This window comes from Spermophilus citellus (genome assembly GCF_964194105.1).
Source record: "Spermophilus citellus genome assembly, chromosome: 11".
Lineage (NCBI taxonomy): Eukaryota > Metazoa > Chordata > Mammalia > Rodentia > Sciuridae > Spermophilus > Spermophilus citellus.
The window spans coordinates 80,263,784-80,284,093 of record NC_138192.1 but is presented as its reverse complement, the minus strand read 5'-3'; the positions used below and the strand labels follow the sequence as shown (position 1 = coordinate 80,284,093).

General features: G+C 37.8%; 2 protein-coding genes across 12 annotated transcripts in view; one reads left to right on the top strand and one right to left on the bottom strand.

Annotated features, from left to right (window-relative positions):
- The window catches only part of NFE2L2 (NFE2 like bZIP transcription factor 2), a 31,548-nt gene extending 24,812 nt beyond the window's left edge, over positions 1-6,736 (top strand). For all 7 annotated transcript variants that reach the window (XM_081261090.1, XM_081261094.1, XM_081261093.1 and 4 more), the window contains exons 2-5: positions 3,232-3,498; positions 4,140-4,229; positions 4,445-4,633; positions 5,134-6,736. In XM_081261090.1, coding sequence (XP_081117216.1) covers positions 3,232-3,498; positions 4,140-4,229; positions 4,445-4,633; positions 5,134-6,357 — 1,770 coding nt within the window. In that variant the 3' untranslated portion in view covers positions 6,358-6,736. The remainder of the gene's footprint in view (positions 1-3,231; positions 3,499-4,139; positions 4,230-4,444; positions 4,634-5,133) is intronic.
- Positions 1,130-19,981, bottom strand: HNRNPA3 (heterogeneous nuclear ribonucleoprotein A3). 5 transcript variants are annotated; one of them, XR_014017993.1, is made up of 12 exons: positions 19,816-19,973; positions 17,896-18,018; positions 17,659-17,805; positions 17,365-17,575; positions 16,964-17,053; positions 16,785-16,880; positions 16,611-16,691; positions 15,795-15,935; positions 14,927-15,049; positions 14,772-14,839; positions 11,932-12,005; positions 10,360-10,911 (listed from the first exon to the last, which is right to left on the bottom strand). XR_014017993.1 is itself a non-coding variant. In XM_081261098.1 (11 exons), exons 1-10 carry the CDS (start codon positions 19,885-19,887, stop codon positions 14,787-14,789), a joined length of 1,137 nt encoding a protein of 378 aa, XP_081117224.1. In that variant the 5' UTR covers positions 19,888-19,973; the 3' UTR covers positions 1,130-1,683; positions 14,772-14,786. The 5 variants fall into 5 exon arrangements, 4 of the variants coding, with proteins under 4 accessions (XP_081117224.1, XP_081117223.1, XP_081117225.1 ...); XM_081261098.1 differs by lacking the exons at positions 10,360-10,911; positions 11,932-12,005 and adding an exon at positions 1,130-1,683; XM_081261097.1 differs by having other exon boundaries at positions 10,360-12,005.
- Between the last annotated feature and the right edge of the window lie 329 nt (positions 19,982-20,310).

Below are 20,310 nucleotides of genomic sequence, written 5' to 3'. Positions count from 1 at the left end.
CTGCCTCACCCTCCTGAGTAGCTGGGATTACAGATCACATGCATTTATTTTTAGAAGAAAAGAGTGCCACCACTTTCAGTCAATTCTCCAAAGGAAATAGGATGTGAGCTTCATTTACACATGTGTAAAACATACCATTTTAGTTTTCAAATACCATTCCAGAGTTTCAGTTTATTGAATAGTTTTATTTAAGGATGGTGATCATGTTATTTGTGCCTTATCTTTTCTGATATTTTGGATGACCTGAACATGATAAATGCTGATTTGTTCAAAGTACTAAAATTGGCTTGCAGAAAACATTTTATGTGGATTCTGTATTCAAGGCCTTTCTTATTTGTTTATCCTAATACAAAATAATTTCCCATAAAACCTGTGAAAGATTATACAGATGGCAAATGATGAAGAATACATTTTAAACATGAATATTTCCATTAGGCCAGATGGTGATTTACCATAAATTATCCAACAATTGTGTTTCTTTTTTTTTTTTTTTTTTAAGAGAGAGGAGAGAGAGAGAGAGAGAATTTTTAATATTTATTTTTTTTTTAGTTCTCGGCAGACACAACATCTTTGTTGGTATGTGGTGCTGAGGATCGAACCCGGGCCACACGCATGCCAGGCGAGCGCGCTACAGCTTGAGCCACATCCCCAGCCCCAACAATTGTGTTTCTTATTGTCTTCTTTTATGTAAGCCACACTTGCAACATAATTTACAACACACTCAAATTCACAAAAGAACAACAAAAATTCAGACTCTTTAAGTGGCAGACAGGATTTGCTCCATATGCCACATTAAGGCTCATAGCCAGCACTTCTGTGGCCCTTGGGAAGCTTTTTCATCAGTTTTAAGGAAATAACACTGTGGCTATCCTCCTCTGGGCCTTGTTAGGAGGTCAGGCACTTGTACTTCTTCAATCTTAGGCTTCTGTGCAGAAGAGCAATTTTAGTTCTTCCTCAGTCCTCGTTTGTTACGGGCTCCACCCTGACAATTATTTCCTTTTAGAAGATGTGCAAGTTTTGCAGAGATGGGTCGTTTGTGCAGTTAGTCATGTGCCTGGTCACAAGGCTTCTCACAGGAAATGCTCACTGCCTGTTTGGTCAGCACAGAGCACAGCACTGAGCCTGTGGGTCTTCCCAGTAGCAGTGTGGGCTAATAAACTCCTATTTTATTCAATGTAAAACTTTCAATGTTTCATGCAATAGCAAATCTACAAGCATTTTCCTTCTGAAACGTGTGAAAATTAGAGTAACAGCATGACGTATTAAGGATGGGAGGAGAAAATCACTGTTGCTGCATTCTAAACTTGGTTAGAACATCTGTTTTTAGGAAACCAAAAGTAATTGCTTTAAAATTAAGCTTTAATTTTTTTTTCTTCTTCTAGAGACCTCTCATAGCATAACTATAAAGTTAAAAACACAGAGGAAAACCTTAGAACATTTTGATGACATCTGTGTGGGTGCCATTATAATCCCTACCCTAATGAACATAATGTTTGTTCTTTGAAAACCTTTTGGTTGCCTTCATAGTGGAGATGGAAAGCTAGGACTATGAGAGCTGCTCAGCCTCCCAGGATCTACCACTGTTTCAGATCATTGCCCGCGACATGATGTTCTAAAGCTGATCCAAATGATGCTTTCTGTTGTATTTTTCCTGTTGATAAGCATCCATCAAGTTGTCCTTTTCTGAATGTGTATGGGAAATTAAAAATAAAAGCATACTGAATAAATTTGGAGTGCACTGAAAGGTAGTCATAGCAGGAATTGAGTGGCAGAATTGTTTGTGAAAAAGGTATATATAAATGTACATGGGGTCCCCACTACCCAACACCAGAGTCACCAAAAATAACATTCACCAACACAACATCATCCAATTTGCTTCATATTAAGATGCCTCCATCATTTACTTACATGTTGCACATGTTTAGTAATCAATTTCAGACCTGCCCTGAGGAAGGATCAAGCAGCTTCACTGCTTCAAAGATACTATACATAGTTTTGGGAAAAGTTAAATTGTTCATTTTGTCCATTTAGACAGCCCTAATGTTATTCCAGGCTCCCATTAGATAGGTCCCCAGCTTCATTAGTATCTATTGACCTGGAGTCCAAAGTAGTAGAGCCCATTGCTATCAACATATATAACAACATTTGTACATTTTACACTTTAATGCATGATAAAATAATATTAATCATAACTAAAACCAATTGAAACTTGTAGACATCTGGTAGAAGGGTGAAGTGGGCAAAAGAAATAATAGGGGGGTAAATCAATTCTTGGTGTGATCGCCACTGTGCTGTCTCCAGGTCAGGTGACCTGATCCTGCTGTGTGGGGTAAAAATAGTCTCAAGTGTTCACTGAGGAAGCAGCCATGTTATATTTTTGTCCTTTCAAGTAGAGCAGAGCTCTAGACCTCTACTGGGCAGGCAAGCTGACACAGCCAGCCCTAAGCAGAACTGAGGCCTTTAGGGCCCCAGTTCCTATTGCTCAGGGCTTCACTTTTCCATTCTCAGTTTCACTTTGATATAGGTAATTCATTAAATGAAACTGCTATGAATTTTCTGTTTGGACATTTTCCCCAAACTAAAGTTATAAATCAGAAAAACTGCTTTTGATACATTTTTCATTAGGAAAAAGTGTGTTACTAATTCAAAATAACTATCCTATTTGTAAGATTGTTCCCAATCTTAAAACTTATTCATTGTAACAACAAAACCCACTAGTGTGTACAACTATAATATACCAATAACAAAAATGTGGGAGAAAACAGGTACCATCAATCTTTCTTGTAGAGCAGTATTTTTTTTTTTTTGCTTTGATTCTTAAAAAGTTAATTAGGGGCTGAGTGGTAGAACATATGCTTATTAGTATGTACAAGATCCAGGGTTCACTCCCTAGCCACCACCCCCACCACACATAGTATTTAGAATTTCTCAGGAAGGAGGCTAGTAGGCAGTCAATACACCTTTCCCAACTTTTCTGTAGGCAAAAGGTAACCCTTTCCCCTTTAGTCCTCTCTACACCTTACCAGTGATTCAACCTGTCATTAGATGGCATGGGTTGGTTGTTTTAGTGAATAGGTTCATCGAGTCAAAAGTAACTGCTTTCCTAGAACACTGGATCTTGTGTTCTCACTTGAGTTTTGTAATCTCCCCCACCATCAACCATGGCATACTGTGAATTAACCTATGTGGACCATCTTAACCATGATCTCTCCTTTTCTGCTTTAAACATAGGACATGGATTTGATTGACATCCTTTGGAGGCAAGATATAGATCTTGGGGTAAGTCGAGAAGTATTTGACTTCAGTCAGCGACAGAAGGAGTATGAGCTGGAAAAACAGAAAAAACTTGAAAAGGAAAGACAAGAACAACTCCAAAAGGAGCAAGAGAAGGCCTTTTTTGCTCAGTTACAACTAGATGAAGAGACAGGTGAATTTCTCCCAATTCAGCCAGCCCAGCACACCCAGTCAGAAACCAGTGGATCTGCAAACTACTCCCAGGTACAGAGTACTCAAGTTTGGGGGAAAGTATATGGCAGGGTTTAAGGGAAGAAACATGACCGAGGAATGAAAATATTTGGATTTGAGTTCCAGCTCTGCCTTTATGTTTTTGTGACCATGTCATATTAACTTTCAAACCACAGCTTCTGATAAATTCAATACTTAACCTGTTGTAAGATTAGTAGGACATAAATCACATGAAAGAACTTTTAACAATGGAAGTACTGGCAGTACTAAAACTAGCCATAGTCATTGCTTACAGTATTAGGGCAAATAATGTTCTATATAAGTAAAGAATATTCACATTTTTATCTGAAGCTCAAAAAAGGTTAAACATTTGCCTAGATCACTTAAAAAATTAGGGGAAGGCTAAGGGTGTAATCAGTGGTAGGGTGCCTGTCTAGCATTTGGGAGGCCCTGGGTTCAATCCCTATCACCACTACCAAAAACAAAACAAAAATGAGGGAGTTAGGATTTGAATCCAGGTAGTCTGGTTTGAGTCTGTGTATCAAACTGATTTCTGAACTAAGCAATTAACTAGACTGTAAACATTTTATGAACATTAATCATGAATATTTAGCTTGACAATGGAACATTTAACAGTTTTTTTCTTCCTTTATGCCTTTCCCTTTTTAATCCAGGTTGCCCACATTCCCAAACCAGATGCTCTGTACTTCGATGACTGTATGCAGCTTTTGGCAGAGACATTCCCATTTGTAGATGACAATGAGGTATAAAACGTTTGGTTAACAGCAAAACTCCATAAATAAGTCCTTTCAATGTGTATTCATTTAAAAGAAATAATAAAATTGGGGTCAGAAGTTGGTAAACAGAAGTACAGAACTGCAGCTCAGCTCATTCTATTTGTATGATAGTGCCTTGGAGACTTCTTATCCACTGTTGATGACATACTCATGTAGATAAATAAATGCTTTGTCAATTTTAGGTTTCTTCAGCTACATTTCAGTCACTTGTTCCTGATATTCCCAGCCACATCAGGAGCCCAGTCTTCAATGCTCCTCCTCAGGCCCAGTCACCTGAAACTTCTCTTGATGGAGCCATGGCTGATTTAAACAACATCCAACAGGATATTGAGCAAGTTTGGCAGGAGCTATTTTCCATTCCAGAATTACAGGTAACTAAGATACAATGCAGTACTGAAGATGTACCATTAAATTAGTCATTCTGATTATTATTTATATGCCATCTATTCATAGGAAGGATTTGAAAATGCTTTTCAGTTAGTCATAAGAACTTCCCAGGTTCACTTAACATGCACTTTGTTAATGGGCTGTTATAGATCAGATCTATAACTCTTGAAAATACATACACTTAGGTGTATACATCTATTGAAAATGGACATTAATCTCTGGATTATAGAACGGAAGTTGAGGTAATCTGGGCATGGTGGCGCAAGCCTTTAATTCCAGTGATTTCAGGAAGCTGAGTCTGGAGGATCACAAGTTTGAGGCCAACTTGGTCAACTTGGAGAGATCCAGTCTCAAAACAGATTTTAAAAGGGGCTGGAATGTAGCTCAGTGACAGCATGCTTACACAGCATGTGCAAGGCCCTGGGGTGAAACTGGAAAAAAACTTAATACTGGTTCATATAGCGTAAACTTCTTTTCCATGCAGTGTCTTAATATTGAAAATGATAAGCTGGTTGAGGCTACCACCGTTCCAAGCCCAGAAGCCAAGCTGACAGAAATCGACAACAATTATTTCTACCCATCCATCCCCTCACTGGAGAAAGAAGTAGGGAACTGCAGTCCACATTTTCTGAATGCTTTTGAGGATTCCTTCAGCAGCATCCTCTCCACAGAAGATCCCAATCAGTTGACAGTGAATTCATTAAATTCAGATGCCACATTAAACACAGATTTTGGTGATGAATTTTATTCTGCTTTCATAGCAGAACCTAGTACCAGCAATAGCATGCCCTCCTCTGCTACTGTCAGTCAGTCACTCTCTGAACTTCTGTATGGGCCCATTGATGGTTCTGACCTATCACTCTGTAAAGCTTTCAACCAAAATCATCCTGAAAGCACAGCAGAATTCAATGATTCTGACTCTGGCATTTCACTGAACACAAGTCCTAGCATGGCATCACCAGAACATTCAGTGGAGTCTTCCATCTATGGAGACCCACCACCTGGCTTCAGTGATTCTGAAATGGAAGAGTTAGATAGTGCCCCTGGAAGTGTTAAACAGAATGCTCCCAAAACACAGCCAATACATTCTGGGGATACAGTGCAACCTCTGTCACCATCTCAAGTGCACAGTGCACCCGTGCATGATGCCTACAGTGAAAACACACCAAAGAAAGAAATGCCTTTAAGTCCTGGTCATAGAAAAACCCCATTCACAAAAGACAAACATTCAAGTCGCTTGGAGGCTCATCTCACCAGAGATGAGCTTAGGGCAAAAGCTCTCCATATCCCATTCCCTGTGGAAAAAATCATTAACCTTCCTGTTGATGACTTCAATGAAATGATGTCCAAAGAACAATTCAATGAAGCCCAACTTGCATTAATTCGAGATATACGTAGGAGGGGTAAAAATAAAGTGGCTGCTCAAAATTGCAGAAAAAGAAAACTGGAAAATATAGTAGAACTGGAGCAGGATTTAGGTCATTTAAAAGATGAAAAAGAAAAATTACTTAAAGAAAAAGGAGAAAATGACAAAAGCCTCCATCTACTGAAAAAACAACTCAGCACTTTGTATCTTGAAGTCTTTAGCATGTTACGGGATGAAGATGGGAAACCTTATTCTCCTAGTGAATACTCTCTGCAACAAACAAGAGATGGCAATGTATTCCTTGTTCCCAAAAGTAAGAAGCCAGATGTTAAGAAAAACTAGGTTTGGGAGAATTTGACATTTTCTGAGCTAGTTTTTTTTTTTTTTTTTTTTTTTGTAATACTAAAAGCTCCTACTGTGATGTGAAATGCAGAAATATACTTTATAATTCTATGCAAAATTATAGCCAAAGCTAGTATAGAAGATAATATGAAATTTAAAAGCATTAAAATATCAGTACATTGAATCAGTGATTTCACTTTTAAGTATAATTTCTTAGGACACCATTTGGGCTAGATTCTGCATAAGTGTAAATACTACAAAACTTATTTATACTGTTATTATCTCATTTGTTACATTCATAGATTTATATGATGATATGACATCTGGATAAAAGTAAATCGTTGCAAAACTAACCACTATGTACTTTTTTTTTTTTTTTTTTTTACAAATACTGTATGAACGAAAAAAATGCATTTTTTATATTCAATTGTTTAGCTCTGGCAAAAAGCAACTTTTAAGAGCTGATACTAATAAAGGAATATTACGACTGTTAAATAATTTGAGTTTATTCACAACATTTTCCATAAGACAATCATCTGATACACTTGGATGTTCTGTTTTTTCATGTTTTTCTATGACTTTAAAAAAATGTGGTACTAGGGTTATCAAGATAGTGGCAGTTCAACAGCAGCTGTATCTCAAACAAGGGAAATGTTAAAGTCAAAATTCCTGTACTCCTAGAATTTGCATTCTAGTATAGAAAGGATAGCAAACAATTTATTATGTTAGAAAATAAAGGTAACGTAAAATACAGGTCCTGCTGTCCAGTGATAGCCTGAGACAGGAGTATCACAAATTCAAGGCCAACCTGGGAAAAAACCTTGGGAATGTCAGCACTTGTGTTGCAACCTAAAACTACCTTGAGGTTGCAACATTTGAAGGTGTGGAAAAGCAAGAATTTTTGGAGTCTACAGGTCAAGAACTTGGGAGAGAACGCATTGTGGCCAGAGGATGAGGGATGGAACACAAGCCTTGTAAGCCCTCACTTCAACCTAAGAGCTTATTGGCCACAATAAGCAGGAATATATTCAAGCACTGATTGTGCCAACATCCTCTTAAGAGCAACTAAGTACTAGATTCTGCATCTCAAAAAAACTAGAGAGGAAAGGACTTTATTATAAATGGTATTGCCCAGGAATGGAGTAAACTAGAACACAGGTAAATGGGAACTGGCTCCCATTTGGACACCTTTGAATATTAGACATGGAGGCCTTACCTTACCAAGTCCTTTTAAAAATGCATTTTCAAATCATTCATGGCTTCCATTCAGTTCATCTAAGCAACTGTATGTGATGTTAAGTATTTTTGACTCAGGAGACTCAAAGCAAGCATTAAATATCAATTACATTTAAAAGTTCTATTAATCCAGTCACATGTGGTGGTGCACACCTGTGATTGCAAGTTCAAAGTCAGCCAGAGACATTGAGCAACTCAGGTGAGATCCCTATCTCTAAACCAAATATAAAATAGGGCTGGGGCTGTCGCTCAGCGGGTCCCCAGTACCCAAACAAGTGTGAGTTCTATTAATCCACCAGGAGCAAGTTAGTGTTCCACCACCTCTGGAACCAGATAATCCGAGTTGCTATTAGTTCCTGTAATGACCTCCAGCCAACTTTCTTCAGCACTCAGGCTTGTTTTATCAGTTTTAGCTCACATTAAGCATATTATAGCTGGTGTTTTGAATACTTTTCTGAATGACTTCAAGGAACAAATCTGGGATTCAAATACTGTGTCCTGAATATTGTGCTGTCAAGTAATTTCCTCTGGTGGTGATAGCAGTGGTGACTGAGGACGCCTAGGAGACTTTTCCAACCTCAGAACAGTATTCATTCTTACATGAAATTAAGTGGGGGTTCATGCCTGTAGTTAGTTGATACTTTAACTGTCTTCTTCCATTTAGCTGCATCCACTGAGTTCCAAAATACTTTCCCAGCTCATACAATATAACCATATTACAGTACCAAAATTATTTAAGTACTAATTCAATTGCAACTCTCATTTAAAATTTCTAGAACAAATCCTAAAACTTACTTGAACTATTCCTAAGTTCCATTCTGTAGTTTGAGAATGTATACCTTCTGAGGCATTAATGCCAATCATTGTTCTAGACATACTAGCTGCTTAACTTCATGTAAATGTCCTTTTCATTGAGATTTCTGAAGCCTGTTTCACTGATGTGCTAGTGGGAGTGTGTTCAAATTTATCTCCTATGCCCCTATTTTTGCAATCAGAGGTCTTGGAACATAGGAATTCTTCCTATTTGAAGATACTGTCAGATCAGTTTGTTGATATGAATTAGTACTACTGAAGAACTGAGGAGGAAAAAAAATTTTTCAATCTCACATGAAAATAAATGTCTTAGACACTGGCATACCTAGTCATCCATGAAAATTTCAGGCATGCTCAGTACAGATATATAGTTTAGGCAGGGTCAAGCCAAGTGGCCAAGACTGGCTTTGAACTTAAATGCTCCTGCCTCAGCCTCTGTTGCTGAGACTCCAAGTGTACAACACCACACCTGGACAGAAAACACTTAGAATTGACAAAACCACAACATTCTTACAAACCAAAAGATAGGCTCTTTAAGATCATTTTCATGTCATGATACTTCAGGATCGGCGTTATATTCCTTTTACATTAAGAAAGCGCAGCAGTATATGAACACCCAAATAATTTCTCTAAGCTCATGATACTATTTAAAAACCTGATAAGCAAAACTTTATGTAAAAAACAAGACCAAAAACCCACTTTCAACACCTACTAAATGACAGATTAACTTCAAATACGCAGCCCATCATCAAACATTTACATTTGAAGGATATAAGGTTATACAAATGCAATGCATTAAAGATTGAAATCACCAAATTAAAAAAAAAAAAAACTACCTGTGCTGTAACCTTCAGGTAGCCAGTTAACATTTGACAAAATTTTTTGACAAGTCCTTTTAACAATTAAAATGAATGTAATGGCTATAATCGTTCTTTGCAAAACACCAGTCTTCAGAAAATAACAGTGATAGAAAATCCAAATGTTATCTCCTGAATGTTTTGCAGTTAATAAAATTTAATCTTATTGAGAAAATACATTGTTGAATGTTATTTAGGGACTCAAGTATTAACATGAAATAAGGTACACAATTTTTTCAATTACTTAACTGCAGAGAATATTAAACCATTGCACATGCTAGGAAACCATTGTGAACACAAGCAAAATGTGTTATAATTCTGCTACTAATGGCCACAAATCCTCATCGGACTTCTATTTACAAGGTATTTTACTTAAAAATGTACTGAGAAAATATCAACAGCTGTTAAAGCTAGAAAACCAAATTTGCAATGCTACTAAAAAAATTATGAAAACCCTATCCCATATTATCAAGCCATACATAACCACATCCATTTCACTTTTAACTCGGGTTAAAACTGCAGCACTGTAGTTCAACACCAATTTTAAGAAAGGTTCTTTCCCCAACTTGCCCTCACCAGATATATTCAACTTACCAACTTCAAGAAACAGACACTTCTAACATCTGGGAATATTTCTGCTGCACCCAACCCCCTTTTCTCCCAGTTTGTTCATTGATTTACTTCCTTAATTAATCCTTTCTTCTCCCCCCAGATTCAGATTTCTCTTATCAACTTAAGTATCTCACTCTGTGACCTAAGTGAAGCACAAGAATTGTGGCAATACATTTTTAACGTTTTAAGAATACTTTCTTATATATCTACTTCCCAGTTATATTTCATTTAATAAAAATACACATCTTAGGGGCTGGGGATATGGCTCAGTTGGTAGAGTGCTTACCTTATTGCATGCACAAAGCCCTATGATCAATCCCCAGCACCACACACACACACACACACCACCAACAAAAAAAAACCCACATTTTTTAAAACAACTTTATATAAAAGGCTCATTTCATGTTTACTGTTTTATTACTAAAGTTATAACATTCACCTATAGCATTTATGTTACATGAACATCATGAAGTGACGAAACACACACATTTCTAAAAATATTTTAATGAAAAATTTCTTTCTGTAAACATTTCATTATACTACAAATTAAACAGTTGAATCCATTACAGACCACCTCTGAAGTCTTAAAAATCAGAAAACATTGAAGCTTCAAAAGTAATTGTGAATAGTTAGATAAGCTAACAATCCTTATATTACCCCTGCACATTATCATGCTTATTCACTACTTTGTGACATCAGTTACTGGAACTGCAAGAGATACTGTCATTAATTAGAAATATTCCTAATTGTGACTTTTACCAGAACTCTTAAAACCAAATTTATTTCTATTTAGTCCCTGAACTAATGGATTTTACCAAATATCTTTTCCCATAGGACACAAGTTTAAGTAACCTCAGCTTTTAAGAAAGGAATAATCTGCAAGTTTAATATCAGTGTGAAGTTTGCCTCAACCATTTCCCATTTAGTTAGCAATTTCCTTACTTTGTTTATTGGTGTTACAAGTTAAAGACAACATGGAGAGGCTGGGGTGTAGCTCAGTGGTAAAGCTCTTACCTATCATGCAGAAAAAAAGGCCCTGGGTTCCAACCCCAGCAACACCAAAAAAAAAGAGAGAGAAAGACAATATGGAATTTTCAGAAATGACAGTGGAACTACATTTTTTAAAAAGTCCTTTTATTTCATAAATGAACTGGAAAGAATGCTTTTAAAATGTTTCCTATCTTATTAAATTTGTTCTACTAAACCATGTTGTGAAGGAATTTTACCATTAAGAGGCTGTTACCTTTAACTCAATTCTATGAATTATTCTGTCCTAATTTAGATAAGAGCCAACCTTTTTTCTTAAACCTTATGGCAAACTCACTACTCCCATTCATGAAGAAAATCAACTCACATCTTAGAAACTAGTGTTTTGAGCAACTGTCCCCCTGAAATTATTATTCTATTTAAAAAGTAAACTAAACCTCAAGTTTTAACAAGCCCTATTGTGGCAGCAAAAATAGCCCTTATGTACAATCAGCAACTGATCTGAATAGTAACCAAATAATTCTTTGGGAAAAGAGGTAATTTCATTTGTTTAATTAGGCCTCCACTGCTTCTAGCTAAGAGTAACAAGAATGAACAAAACCAAGCTTATCCTATTTGTTCAAATAATTCCCTGAATTTATATGCAAGAGAACTTATACATGAGGCCACCTGAATGAAGAAAACCATACCACCTGGTAATGCTGTAAATTCATTTGAAGGTATTTTTCCTGGCGTGAGGATTGACAACTTAACGCATCATTCATGTATGTTACAAAAACTGTTTCCACAGTAGTATTTTCCCTTACCAAAAACTGACTTGAACCTAAAGATATTAATGAATTGTATACATGAAGGGGCCACATCTGCATCAAGATGAACACTTGTGGCCATTTCAGAATTTCAAAAATTGTCCTAGGTTTAACACATGTTGAACGTGGTACCAAGTTTTCAGCTTTATAATTTTGCCAATGTAACTACTAGAAAGGGGATGAAATTTCAAAATATGTAATATAGATTTGTAGGGAAATAAATGGTGTCATCAATTTTTACTGTGAGCTACAAACCTTACCCAGCCAGAAACCTTCGTATTTAAGATGGTAGGAAAGACATTCCTCATTTAGGCAAGTAGGGTTCTCATTCAACCTGCAAATCAAAAAGATTACTCTTACCTTGCTTTACAAAAAATTACTCTTTAATTAGTGAAAAAATTCAAATTCAAGCCTTACCTAATCCTTATTGCCCTTCCTTGCAGGTCTAAATGCTAGACCTAGTGACTGTGGCAACTATCTCTCATTGATGTTCCAAAAGGCGAAGAACTCCTTCCTGCTACTTTCTTCGATATTTCAGTTGTAATAAGCAGATTTAACTAGCTTTTGGAAAGTTGCTTACTATCATCATAGTATCTTATGCCTTCACTTCTCAGTAGTTGAAGCTCTTGCTGCTGCCTTGTCATTCTTTATTTATGCTGACTTGTCCATACTCAAAAGGCTGCTGAAGTCCTGTCTTAGTCAGTTTCCTTTGATCCACACTGTGCTTAAAAAGCACATCTTAGGTCCTTTAAAGCTGGTTAAATCGCTCTCCTCATGGCTTACTTTTCCACACTGTTCACAAAAACTAAGCTAATACAACTTATAAACAGGTCACATACACAGATTTCACCTGCTTATAGGTTGCAAACATTGACTTACTGAAAATGTATTCACTATTGAACTAGTTCCAGAACATACAAAGTTCATTAACAGTACAATTAACCTCATATGCCATTAAAGGATACTGTCAAGGTTGTGTCAAACAATTTTTCACAAACATAAAAACAGAAAATGTTAATCTCCCCCATTCTTTCAACCTTTATTATGTGAATAAAAAAAACTTGAGACAATTTAGCTCAATTTTAATAAAATGTTTCCCAAGCATTAGTTTGACCAGGTACCCAAGGTTTAAGTTATGAACATTGACAGTGTCCATTTATATAACCACACTTGAAGTTATTAAGGACTTAACCATTTTCTAATATTAGCCTATTTTCTACACTGCTTATTCACATATGCCCATTAACAAATGGAATGTTGTCTGTTACATTTATTGGTTTGTGAGTGTTTTCTGGAAAACTGCAGTATCTGTGAAGACCGATTTCCATGCTGGCATTGCATGCATCCAAATATTAATAATGCACAGAGGCACAGAATTAGAGCAACAAGAGAGCATATTCAAACACTAGCACGCCCCATTCCCCTTTTTATTGCTTGTTTTGCTTAGTACTTTTAAAACCAAGTAAAAATCTTGAATTCAATGTTCAACTACCAAAGAAAGAATAACAGCAGGGCACATACTTAGGGCTTGAATGAAATTTTAAGCACTAGCTGGCGCAAAACAGTAAACATTGGTTTTTGTATATATGACCTTGTTATCATCTGTAACTCTTCTCAATCATGGTCTTCCAAACAAATTGATAACTCACACCAACATAATTTAGGTTGAAATATACATAAAGAATAACAATGTGTTCTTTGGGAATTTAAGAATAAACTCAGGCTATCCAAATTTGGAATTCAGGTCTTTGGGAAGTGAGAAGCTTGTACTAAGCAACTGTGCTACATTTCTGCTGCATTGAGTTATTTTCAACAATTATACCTAAACTATCCTTGGTTTTATTCAGCAAAATGTATAGGGCAAAATCAGGAAAGCATGCCAGCCAGTTGAGGGTTCAGTAGCATGATTTTTATTCTCTTGCTATGAAAGCTTTATCAAGGGGGGAAAAATTAAACCAAGGAAAATAAATCAAGATATATGGGCCTCATGTGCTTTAAAAAGAAAACAAAACAGATACCCACTTATTTGCTCCAATGTAGCAGGCTTAGTGGACCTTATCTTAAAAGTTAACAATGTTTTTTTAAGCTGGGAGGGGGAAAACATCCACTACCCTTTTTCAGAATTTAAATAGAGGGCAGCAGACATCCTTTACACCCAAAAACTATGGCAGCAGTTTAAATGTGACCAAGGTAAATGTAGAACGGAGATGTTCTAAACACAGCTAGGACTCGGCAAATCTAACACACTAAAATCATGATTACATTGTGAAAGAAAATGCACAAAAACCAAATAGGAATTTTGAGATATTTCATTTGAAGATAATCTTAGTGCTATTAAATTCACAAATACGCTAATTTAAATACCCAATCCTATTTATCTAAAACACACATTTCAAACATACAAATATCTATTCTCTCCACATGTCAGCGCCCATTCATATCATGGTTTGGAAATGGGGAGAATAGATTCCCCTTAAACTGCAAGTCAGCAGGTGTTTCTTTACAGTTAACTTTAGCAAAATTCATACAAAATAGTAATTAACAATGATCTTCTTTACTGTTAACTCACAAGGAAACACCTTCAAAACTGCATTTTGTTAAAGTTTCTGTACTAAAATGTAGAAAAACTGAACTACACAAATATTGAAAAGTTAAAAATTCCTTAATTTTTTATTCCTGGTACCACTACCACAATTTACAGGGCAATATACCTGATGTAATGAAAAGAAAAAGACAAAGCTACAACAGATAAAAGACCTCAGGAATGTACATCTAATTGACACTACATTGCATTAATCAATAGCTGCACTTTTTGCAAACTGTGGCTATGACAGTCCTGAACAAGAAGGGTTTCCTGTTTAAGCTGCAGTAACTTTTCTGACTATGGATCATCGTTCCTTCTGTGGCAGATTTTTACAGTTCCTCTAATGCATTTGGGACGACTGTCTCAAAGTAACCTGCAGCTTTCCTGACAACTCCTCGCTCTCTCTCCTGCTAAGAACTGTAGCCTGTTGAATAATACAGGATAAAAAAATTATTACACTCAGTGAACAGTTCCACATATTCTTTATCATCATGATAAAAACTTAAAGATACCTACCCTTTTCTGCTGTTTTTAAAACCTTCTGCTACCATATCCACCACTTCCACCACCAGATCCATAACCACCTGAAAATACACATGTAGTTTTCAAATATATGTAAAATTTTAAATTAAAATAGTTCTGAAAAGAGTTTTTATATAAAGTATATTTACCACCATAGGGACTGCCAGAGCTTCTTCCACCAAAACTGCCCCCCTTCATGGGTCCATAATTTGATTGCTGTTGTCCACTGTAATTTCCAAAGTCATTATAGTTCCCACCACCACCATAGTTACCTGAAATCACAAAAGATTTTTATTGGTGGCTTACCTATACAATAATTATTTCCCCATTTTAATTTATGTAACTTATCTTGACAATCATGGTAGCCCTCTCTGCAACTCACATCCAACTCTTACATCCAAAGAGATTTTATACAGCTACCAGACTATCTCTACTAGTCTCCTAGCAAACCCTCAGATCTAGATAGCAGGGCATGTTTCTAAATAAACTGCCAAATGCCAGACTATTACTGGAACATCTACTTAGATTCTATACATATTCTCTCATTCATATATTCAACACCATCAAAACTTTCATTGTTCAAAACTCTGATTCTGATAAAGTATACAACTTTTAAAATGACACAAATACCTTCTATCAGAACTCACTTTCACTAGTAAATTCCAAAACATTGCATTTCTAAAGTTACCATGGAACGATGATTCAAACTTATTACATTATGCATTCACAACATATCACAATTCAAAGTACTTTTGCTAAACTATACCCAAAACGGCATCTTGAGTCTGGGATTATTCAATTTGCAGATCCCATTTGACCAATTCAAAAGTGCCCGAGAGTTAAATGGGATGGAATACATTTTACCAATATACTAATAGCCAGCAAAGTTAAGGAAACTATCTACCTATTGATTATTTTCCAATATTACAGTTAATCAAATGTGTTTATCACTTTTTTGAAGCATCTGTAATGAAACTATGTAACTGACATTGAGTATTTATATAAAAGTTAACTTACCACCACCAAAATTTCCTCCTTCATTGTAACCATCATATCCTCCTCCACCACCATATCCACCACCTTGGTTTCCATATCCTGGTCCACCACCACCATAACCTCCTCTACTACTATAACCAGGACCACCACCATAGTTGCCACCTAAAAAGATAAAATAAGGCCACACAAAATAATCACAATTGATGGTCAAGGTATTGAATTCAGGTTTTACATTACAGTTAAGTCACTGGCCAACAAACCAATGAATAAACACTAAACCTGGCAATACCTGGTTAATAGTGCAGCAACATGCTGGGCTAGTAAGAATTAAGATGAATACTTAATTACTTCTTGAAATGAAAACTTTTCATTTTTTAAAATTTCACTTAAAAAATTTCAGGGAAAAGTTTCACTAAAATTCTATCTCAACTGTCAAGTACAATACATCTTACTGGCCAAAAGGAACATAATGTTTGTTTTTTTTTTAAAGAGAGTGAGAGAGGGGAGGGAGGGAGGGAGAGAATTTTTAATATTTATTTTTTTAGTTCTCGGCAGACACAACATCTTTGTTGGTATGTGGTGCTGAGGATCGAACCCGGGCCGCACGCGTGCCAGGCAAGCGCGCTACCGCTTGAGCCACATCCCCAGCCCGGAACATAATGTTTAATCTCCAAGAAAAAATGTTTTTCTATGGCACTAGTCTAAAATTACAATTTAATAATCAATCCATTTAAGTCATGACTAAAATGACACAATATAACATTTTAAATACATTTTAAAGAAGGTAGAGAAACAAAAATCAAGATATTAGACATTAAAAGACAAATAAAAACTTACCATCACCTCCAAATCCATTATATCCACCATCACCTCCTCCATAACTACCTCTGCTGCCACCACCTCCACCACCATAGCCTCCTGAAGAAATGTAAGATTTGACTTAAATTATATATTTAATTTCTATTAAATTTCAGATACACATGTAATTAATGTTAGTAAGTATACCCTTACCTCTTCCACCAAAGTTTCCACCACGGCCAAAGTTACCTCCACCACCTCCAAAGTTTCCTCCACGACCCATAAAGTTGCCAGATCCACCTCCACGACCTTCAACACAGGCAAAGAAGTTCTTTAAGAACCTAACAAAAACCCCTCACATTTACTGAGTATGTATATATGATCCTACTTACCTCTTTGTGATCCAGCAGACTGCATCTCTTGTTTAGAAAGGGCCTTTTTCACTTCACAATTATGCCCATTAATAGTGTGGTATTTCTGAACTAATTTTTTAATCAAACAAACAAAAAAAGTTATTTTATGTTTGGCAAATCATATGTAAATGATATCCTGTGTCATTTTGTAATTCATTAAAACATTGCCAAGAAAGTAGTTGACTGAGTGGGGATGAGGGAGCATTCTGGGATGTAAAAATAGTTCTTGATTATCATGCTTGTTACACAAGTGTAGGTGCTTCATGAAAAGTGAACTGTACATCTCATAGGCTGTTCAACACAAGATTACAGCAACTTTGCAAAGTTAGTTCACAAAAGAAACCATTCGTTTCCTCAAATTCCAATAAATTGTTACTTACCAACAATTTTGTCAACTGTATCATGATCATCAAAAGTTACAAAAGCAAATCCTCTCTTTTTTCCACTCTGCCTGTCTTCCATAACTTCTATGGTTTCAATCTTGCCATACTTTTCAAAGTAATCTCTCAAATTATATTCTTCTGTATCTTCTTTAATACCACCAACAAAAATTTTCTTCACTGTTAGATGGGCACCAGGCTTTACAGAATCCTACAAATAAAATAATAGGTTGAGTCAAAAAAACCAAACTTTCACAACTTCACATATTACAAAACATGTTATTATTAAAATACCTCTCTAGAAACAGCTCTCTTTGGTTCCACTACTCGCCCATCAACCTTGTGTGGCCGAGCACACATTGCTGCATCCACCTCTTCAACACAAGAGTAAGTCACAAAACCAAAGCCCCTGGAACGTTTTGTTTGGGGGTCTCTCATTACCTACAAAATAAAAATTTGAAAACACTGAAATATACCTTCACAGGCCCTCCACCCTCCCTTTCTTAAACCTTTGTTTCCCTAGTAACTTACCACACAATCTGTGAGTGTGCCCCATTTCTCAAAATGTTCTCTTAAACTATCATCTGTAGTTTCAAAGCTCAGACCACCAATAAACAGCTTCCTCAATTGCTCTGGTTCCTTTGGATCGTGGCCCTGAGAAAGTCAATATTTTAATTATTTCTTGCAAAAAGCTAATTTTTTAAAAGTTCAAATCTTTTAATCTACAAAGTAGTAAAAACAAACACCTGTAATATTTGGTTCAGTTAAAAAGTCTGACTAAAATGATAGAAAGGAAATCAGCCTTTCAAATACAAAATCACTTCAACTAAATTAAGTCATGAAGTCCAAGACGACAAATCCAGAACCCAAAATTCCTTAACTTTAAGCTACAACTGTTAGGTTATTTAGAAGTTGCCAATGAGAAGTCATTTTCTGTAAACCTGAAGTGTTGGAGAAATCCATGCCATTTCAAATATTCAGTCAGCACAACAAGAAGCATTTTATTTTTAACCACAAAACTGTGTAATACAACTTTGAAAGTTGCAAACGGCAATTTAGAGAAAGTCATCTGTTTCATGAAAATCGGTATTAAAACAGGCACCTCCCAAAACCTTAGAAAAAAACCCACCACGTATCTTTCTGCAACCAGTTTGTTATACAGTGCAAAAACTATGCATTTGCATCATCACATCAATAAATGATTTAAGAAAAAAAAAACATCTTTAGTGTGACAACTGTCAAGTGGGACTTACGGTAAGTATATAAACTGGAGCACAAAACATACTGAGGGTTTAAAAAAAAAATTAAGATGTGGCCCGACTTTGTTTTAAAGACTTAAGGAATTACACGAAATGTCATTTAACGCATGCACTCACAATCACATCCTAATGTTTTCTAGAAGACAAGGTATTTTAACGTGAAGAGGTTGTCACATGCTAAAAAAAAAAATGTTAAGTGACTAATAGCCTAATGCACTAATTTACTGACAATTTTCTCAAGTCTTTAATACATTTGATTTGATAACATTAAGTCCACAAAAAATCAAAACTCAAATAACCGAAAACACATGAACTTAACTGCACTTGCAGTCCTCTAAAACAAAAACTCAGAAAAACTACAACTAGAATAAACCCAAAGAGAAAAACGGATATCAAAAAATGTAAATTCCTATTTAACATCTACTCTCAAATCCTCCAAAGTACTGCATCCACATGGCGATTTAAGTAGTTATACTTTGTTTAGCAAAACTAGCAGATTGAAAAGAATTTTAAAGCAGCGAACTTTTCAGATATCTCGTTATCTCCAATTTGATACTGCGAAGAACAGGCCAGAAAATTAATACTCTCGTCGCCGAAGAGGACCTGTAAAAGCCTAGAAAATTGCCGGCAGAACTTCAGCGAAAGCACTGCGCCCAGAACCTCGAAGCCATCTGCGGCATTTCTACCGGGCCGCCTCCTGACTGCTCCTCCAATCCCGCGAGCCTTCTCAGCGGCGCAGCGAGGCGGCGGCCATTGCGGGCCAATGCGCCATTTCGTAACGCGGCAGCGGATCAATGTCAATGTGGACGCCGCCCGCCCGCTCGCTCGCTCGCCCGGATGTGCGGGCTCGTCCCCTCCCCCCACCGCCTCCTCCCAACCGCTCCTGCTGAGGCCCGCCATGCCGCTCTCGGCCTCGAATCCGAGGCCGCGCAGCCGGCCGACCGGTCGCCCGCCCGAGGTCCCCCCAGCCACGCCTCGCCTCCGAGGGCCTCCACTTGTGCGGCCGAGTGAGGGCGAGGCAGGCGAGGGGCCCCGAGGAGGCTCCCAGGCCCGCTCCCCTCCCCCTCCCACCGCTCGTCTCAACGCAGAGCGCGGGACGGCCAACCTGGTCCACCCGGCCTCCCCGCTCCCATCGAGCCAGGCCCCCCCATGCCGGCCACTACCCGTCAACCCCCCACTCTCCCCCTAATACCTCCTCCCCCCGGCGGCGGCGGCGACGGCCGGAGTCGGGCTGGGGGCGACCGGGCGGCGGTTTTACCTCCATTTTGAGACCGGACTCGCCTCTTCCAACTCGAGTTCAATATGGGACCGAGAGGAAGAGGCGGGGCCAGCCGTCACGTGACGCCCTTTCCGCGCGCCGCCGGCTTGGTGGGGGAGGGGCGGCGTAGAAAGGGGCGGGGCCAAGCGGGAGAGAAGGGGGACTGGAGCAGAGGGTTGGCGGGAGGAGGGCGGGGGGCGGAGGCTCGGCGGAACGCGGGAGCGCGCGCGCCTTGCTAACTTCCAATGCAGCACAGCCCTTGCCGCCGTTCGCGCCCTGGCGATTGCCGGTACGTCAGCTCGGGCTGGGCCAATGGCGAGCGCCCACGTCGGGAGAATGCCTCGTGACCGCGCGTCACCGGAGAGAAAGGCCTTTTCCTTTCTTCTTGCGCCTCTTTCCCCTCCCCCATGCAGGCTTCTCGGTCTCCAT

Excerpts from the sequence above, each read along its gene's own strand:
- HNRNPA3 (XM_081261098.1), bottom strand. The coding sequence starts at position 19,887 with ATGGAGGTAAAACCGCCGCCCGGTCGCCCCCAGCCCGACTCCGGCCGT. Across the intron at positions 17,806-17,895 it reads GCACACTCACAGATTGTGTG|GTAATGAGAGACCCCCAAAC; the intron begins GTAAGTTACTAG and ends TTTATTTTGTAG. Across the intron at positions 16,881-16,963 it reads GTCTGCTGGATCACAAAGAG|GTCGTGGAGGTGGATCTGGC; the intron begins GTAAGTAGGATC and ends CCTGTGTTGAAG.